This window comes from Chenopodium album, chromosome 17 (genome assembly GCF_948465745.1).
Source record: "Chenopodium album chromosome 17, dcCheAlbu1.1, whole genome shotgun sequence".
In the NCBI taxonomy this organism is placed as follows: Eukaryota; Viridiplantae; Streptophyta; class Magnoliopsida; order Caryophyllales; family Amaranthaceae; genus Chenopodium; species Chenopodium album.
Genome location: NC_137850.1, coordinates 31,496,717 through 31,503,277, shown reverse-complemented (window position 1 = coordinate 31,503,277; position 6,561 = coordinate 31,496,717). Strand labels below are relative to the sequence as shown.

Genomic DNA, 6,561 nt, shown 5'->3' with positions numbered 1-6,561 from the left:
TTTAATATTATAAGAATGAAAATCTGATAGTATAAAAATGAATATTTAATTTTGTAAGAATACATATCGTATAAAAAGAAAATGTTCATTTTTGTTACTACCTCCAATTTTTTTTTAGTTGCAACTTTGAGGGTATTATTTGAGAGATATAAAATATTCCAAAGTTGTAACTAAAAAAAATCGAAGGTAATATATTAAATGTTCATTTTGTTCATTTTCAAAATGAGCTCGAGACCGGCTAAAAATTTGCGCCGTTTCCAATTCGGCTAGGCGAACACAAACCCACACCCACCCGGCCTAGTTGGCTAGTTGTACGACTTGTCACGGAAATACTACTTTATACCACTACCACTTTATAGCTTCTTGCATAAAGCCCTCCTCCATTACCATTTTCCATTATCGATTCCAAATTTCCAATCTTCAATTCTGCCTCTTTCTCTCTCCTGATCTACCACCCCTTTTCCCCTCTTTCATCTCCATTAATGGCGAACAGCAATCTTCCTCGAAGAATCATTAAGGTAACCCCTCCATGAATCTTCTCCTCTAAATCTTCGATCTTCATTTTAATATTTGTTGCATCATTTTTACAGTTTTCTTGCTTTTTATTAATGGCGGCTTCTTTTTCTTTGATTTGTTTGGTAAATTGAACAGGAAACTCAGCGGCTTCTTAGTGAACCAGGTAGTTTTTTCCTTCTATTTCCCCCAAATTTTAATGGGTTTTTGTTGTCTGAAAATTAGTTCAATTTTACTATTCTTAGTAATGATTTTGATGCTTGAGATTCTATTTTTTGAAATTGTAATTGTTCTGCAGTTTGTGTATAATTTATAATCCTTTGGAACTTTCAATGTAGCTCCTGGAATTAGCGCTTCTCCTTCCGAAGAGAATATGCGGTACTTTAATGTTATGGTTTTGGGTCCATCTCAATCTCCTTATGAAGGTTTAATTTTTAACCATTTTAATTTCTTTGTTCTTTTTTTTTTTATTAAGTTATTAAAATTGCATGTTGTTTGTTGCTTATTCTTGTTTGTATTGCCTGTAATGTTTGTGCTTGTATGATTAATTTTTTATTTACTTATTCATGGATCTTTGAATTCAATGAGATTGGTATACTCGTGTATTATTGTGGATCAAATGGACATCGGTTTGGAAAAAATTTTGTTGTGCTTGGAGTTTTGCTTGCATATATTTGGATCACTATAAAGTATGTAACAGAAAAGCTGTGGAATTTAATGTCAAAATTCCATAGAAAAGATATGTATTATAGGTCTCTAGTGGTTAAAAGTTTTGTGTTGTTTAGCTATGTTTTTAGAGAGAGCTTTGTAAATGTTTGTTGGTGAGTGAAAATTCATTCTAAGTAATCTACTTAAATTAAGCAAGAATTATTAACAAAGATTCATCAATGAGTCAATCAATCAATCAATCAATCAAAGCCTTAATCCCAAAAGTGGGGTCGGCTAACATGAACCAAATTTGATTATTCCGTGTAGTCATCAACATAAATCTTTCTCCTCCATCCCTTACGATCCAAAACTTCATCCTCACGTAAATCCATGCACTTCATATCCTTCCTCACTCCTTCCAACCAAGTCATCTTTGGTCTCCCTCTTCCTCGTTTAATCCCTCCATGGTCCCACTCTTCCACTCTTCGCACCGGTGCACCCTCGGGTCTCCGTCTTACATGTCCAAACCAACGCAGACGATTTTCCCTTAATTTATCTACAATGCCCGCCACACCTACTTTCTTGCGAATAACCTCATTTCTGATTCTATCTCTTAAAGTGTTTCCACACATCCACCTTAACATGCGCATTTCCGTAACCTCCATCTTTTTAATATGCTCTTTCTTAGAAGCCCAACATTCTGTACCATAGAGCAACACTGGTCTTATGGCAGTCCTGTAGAATTTTCCCTTCAACTTTAAGGGAATGCTGCGGTCGCATAGCACTCCCGTGGCCGCTCTCCATTTAAGCCACCCTGACTTAATCCTGTGGGTCACGTCTTGATCAATGTCACCATTCTTCTGGATGATCGACCCTAGGTACTTAAAACATTCACTCATGGTCAAATCCTTTCCATCCAAACTCACCACTTCATTGCTTGTCCCCCTCTGAGTGCCAAAACGACATACCAAATATTCAGTCTTACTCCGACTTAGCTTAAACCCTCTAGATTCCAACCTTTGCCTCCATTGCTCCAACTTGACATTAACCCCATCCTTAGTCTCATCCACCAAAACGATATCATCTGCGAACAGCATACACCATGGAACCTCATCTTGAATTGGTCTAGTTAATTCGTCTAGAACCGTTGCAAAAAGAAAAGGGCTTAATGCAGACCCTTGATGCAATCCGATTGTAATAGGGAAATCTTTTGTCAACCCTCCGCATGTCCTCACATTTGTTGACACATCCCGATACATATCCTTAACTAGGTCTACATACCTTCGTGGGATACCTTTCTTCAACATTGCCCACCAAAGTATCTCTCTTGGCACCTTGTCATATGCCTTCTCTAAATCAATAAAGACCATATGAAGATCTTTCTTCTTTACCCTATAAAACTCCATCATTTGTCTTATCAAATGGATTGCCTCCATAGTAGATCTCCCAGGCATAAAACCAAATTGGTTATCTGAAATGCTTGTGCATGCCCTCAACCTTTGTTCAATCACCCTTTCCCACAACTTCATAGTATGGCTCATAAGCTTAATTCCTCGATAGTTAGAACAATCTTGAGCGTCTCCTTTGTTTTTATAAACCGGGACCAAGGTGCTCTTCCTCCAATCTTGTGGGATCCTTGTAGCCGTCCATATCCTGTTGAAAAGGTTTGTTAACCAATCAATACCAATCTTACCCAAACACCTCCACACCTCTATCGGTACCCCATCAGGGCCAACCGCCTTCTTAGGTTTCATCTTCCTCAGTGCAATCTCCACCTCTACTCTCCTAATCCTTCGCACATACTCCATGTTGATTTCTTCATCACTCATAGAGGTATCTCCTATCACAACTCCATTACTTCCATTAAATAATTCATCGAAGTACCCCTTCCACCTGTCCTTGATGCCCTCCTCTTGCACTAGGACCATTTGGTTCTTATCTTTGACACACTTCACCATGCCAATATCCTTCCTTGTACACAATGAGTGCCCTTTAAGAATTAAGAGTAGATCATACTAGCTTTTTCTTCTTCCTTAACTTCAAAACTATTAGTTTAGATTTAAACTAAATTTGAAATTTCTGTCACATTGCCCCTTGTACACAAGAACGCACTATGGTATCCTTTGAATCCTCTTCCACCATTTATTTAAACGAGTCATGTTGGGAAAAAATATATAAATATGAATTCTAATTTATTATAGGAAATTGTTTAGCTTTGACATTGATAATATAGTTGATGACTCTTACCATTTCTGGAAGGAGTAATAAATAATCATACTTGACATTGAACCAAAAGTTTGGACCTTGCAACATAAAACAGGCTTGGAATATTATTAGGATGCGATAATGCAGTTGAAGATATTGCAAATCGCTTAGTAGCCTCTTTAATACTTAAAAGTTAAAAGGACAGGACTCAAAGTCTTTGCTAAAGCCTATCCCACTCCTTTCCTTTTCACCAGTTTTTTTTTTAGTACTACGTGTCTTTGGTATCCCAGCTGGAGCCCACTAATCCTCCCATTTCCTCCAGCTTTATTCTTGGATATCTATCATAATGCTTTCCTGGGAAAGTAAACACAGCATGATGTATAGACCCATAATTGCTGTTGTGGATCTGCTTTTGACATATCAATGATATCATCATGCCAATCATGAGCATATAGGTGAAGAGTTCAAGTTATCATTATCAGCATACATCCTTTTGACATTATTTGGCATATTTTGCAATCCTTCAACACCAGTTGTCCATTTGTTTTTCTGGATTCTTTTATTAAATTTAGAATTTTGCTCATGTATAGGGGGTGTCTTCAAGTTGGAGTTGTTTCTACCAGAAGAGTACCCAATGGCACCTCCAAAGGTATTATGCATTCCATGATTCTTTCAGTGTTCAGTATGGCTTTGGCGTACATTTATAGTGGTAGCTTTTTATTGTATATCACACCATTACCAACCCCCACAAGGAGGGTAGAAGGAAGAGAAATAAAAGAAGAAGGTTGATTATGCAGATCTTGATTATATGCTTCTTAGGACTGATACTTCTAAGACCTCTTTTGCTGACATAATTCCATGATTTAATGACAGTCTTTCTGATCATTGATCAATCTAGTTATGTCTTTACTAATAGCTTTTTTCCATCTTTTTGCACTTCTCATCTGGCCAATGCTTTTGAATTATGATCTTTCATTTGCATCTTTTGTCCAAAAATTAAGTTGATAAAAATGCTATCACATAGTCAAAGATGATGTGTAAAAGGCAGCTAAGTAATTAATAATTTTATTTTGGTCTCACTTTCATTGATTATGAGCAAAAGATTGTAGTTATCTCTTTAAAACCATGGAACTCAATTTTAAAATTTAAATGAAGAATCAATTCTTGTAGCATGATTTGTCAGTGATTGAATTCTGAAATTTTAACTATTTTGATGAATTAATGTGGAGGAATTAAGAGAGGCCACTTTTCAACTCAACTAGGGCTATGACTTGTTCGTTTTTGCTTTCGTGATAGAACCAGAACCTATGATCTTATTGTTTGGATTGACAGTCTTGAGTTGATTATATGTTGCAACTAGTTGGGCAGATATTTAGATCTCCACTATAAACACGTGTTCTCTGATATATGACCAATTGCTCTATCTGCATAGAGAACTTATGTTTCAATTGCTCATCCTGCTGATTTTGAAACATTATTGTTGATCTGTCATATCTTCTTGCCCTTTTCCAAGGATTAATAAAGACAACAAGCTTGTGTTTAATTTATTTTAACTTTTGTGTTTCTTGTTTGTCTAATGACTGTTGGCTTGAATGTGGTATAAGCTATAACAATTGGACATTTCTGTTGGCTAATTTTCTCTGGCTAATATTGCAGTTTGAGAAATGAAGTTTACTGCTCTACAAATCAAGTTTTTGTTCATTTTTATACTTATCTATTTTATTTTGGAACAGGTCCGCTTCTTGACTAAGATTTATCATCCAAACATTGATAAGGTGTGAACCTACTCTTGACCCAGGATATGCTACAATTTGATTCCTTGCAAGCTAATATGAAATTTTCTTTGTGCAGCTTGGAAGGATATGCTTAGACATCCTGAAAGATAAATGGAGCCCAGCCCTGCAGATCCGAACAGTATTATTAAGGTAAATTGTTGATCCTTCGATTCATGAAAATTTATGTATTCAGTATGAAAAAAGTGTACACTGCTAATACTAGTTTTAGTTACTTAAACAGTTTGTAGAATGAGAGAAGAGATTTAGCTTGAGAGAAGAAATGAAAATGTAAGAATGTCTGTCTAGTATAGTGTGTTAGACTGTTAGCAACTATCCGCTTTCCTTTTTTGAAATGTTTTGATTTATTAAAATGTAATTGGAACTATCTGGGACTTGTGTTCTAAAACATTGATAGCATTCCTGAAGTTCTATCTTGTGCTTTTCAATCAGGTTTCCTTATTATATTCTAACAAGAAAAGATATACTGGTCTTTAATCGTTGGTGATTGTCTTTGAAATTCCTCTAGATACATTATTGGATTGTAGTGTGCTTGATTTAATTATCTCTTTCAAAAGGTTGCTTGTTACTCTTATTTTATCAGTTAACTATCTGAAAAAGTTTCGGGATCAATTACGGTTATATTTCTCTCTAATCAGTATCCAGGCTCTTTTGAGTGCTCCCAACCCAGATGATCCCCTTTCAGAGAATGTTGCAAAGCACTGGAAAAGTAATGAAGTTGAAGCTGTGGAAACAGGTTTGCAACTACTGCCCCTCTAAATACTACATCCGGAATCAATATACAAATTTCTTAGTACCTTTGTAAAAAGCTACCACATTTCCTATCATAGTAATGAGTTATAATTGAATCTCTTTAAGGGTATAGAAATGACAGTGTGAATAAAAAATGATGATAGCTGATTATATTTGTAAAAATCATGTCATATACACTGGTGACAATTAATTGAGATAGTGGGATTGTGGGAGTACTTCGTAATTTGTAATTTGTAACTATGTGACAAGTAATTGAGATAGTGGGAGTACTATAACTGTACTGATACTTTTGAGTAGTACTTTGATATATACACTGGTGTTGCAGCTAACTTATTGATAATAATATAGCTGTGCAAGATTCAATGGTTGTCTAATACTTGTGCTGTGCACTATCATGTTGCAGCAAAGGAATGGACGCGTTTATATGCAACTGGAGCTTGACAGCGGGCGCTTATCACACAAATGCATTTCCCCATTGTAACTTAAAACCAAATTACAATTACTACTGGTTATTTCATGGAAATGGAAATTGAATCATGTTTTGATGATTAGTGTGATAATCTGAAGGCCTCCAATTGCTGGTTGTAGATGAATCTCATCGTGAAACTAATTTAGTCTTGAGTTGTTGTCCAAACCTGTAATGCTTTTT

At 35.7% G+C, this 6,561-nt stretch overlaps 1 protein-coding gene across 2 annotated transcripts; it reads left to right on the top strand.

The window, feature by feature from the left end:
- The first annotated feature begins 361 nt into the window (after positions 1–361).
- LOC145587781 (ubiquitin-conjugating enzyme E2 36-like) lies at positions 362–6,561 on the top strand. Of its 2 annotated transcripts, XM_081644456.1 has the most exons (8): positions 363–518; positions 652–679; positions 852–938; positions 3,957–4,015; positions 5,100–5,141; positions 5,218–5,291; positions 5,798–5,895; positions 6,316–6,561. In XM_081644456.1, exons 1-8 carry the CDS (start codon positions 483–485, stop codon positions 6,351–6,353), a joined length of 462 nt encoding a protein of 153 aa, XP_081500582.1. In that variant the 5' UTR covers positions 363–482; the 3' UTR covers positions 6,354–6,561. The 2 variants fall into 2 exon arrangements, with proteins under 2 accessions (XP_081500583.1, XP_081500582.1); XM_081644457.1 differs by lacking the exon at positions 5,100–5,141 and having other exon boundaries at positions 362–518.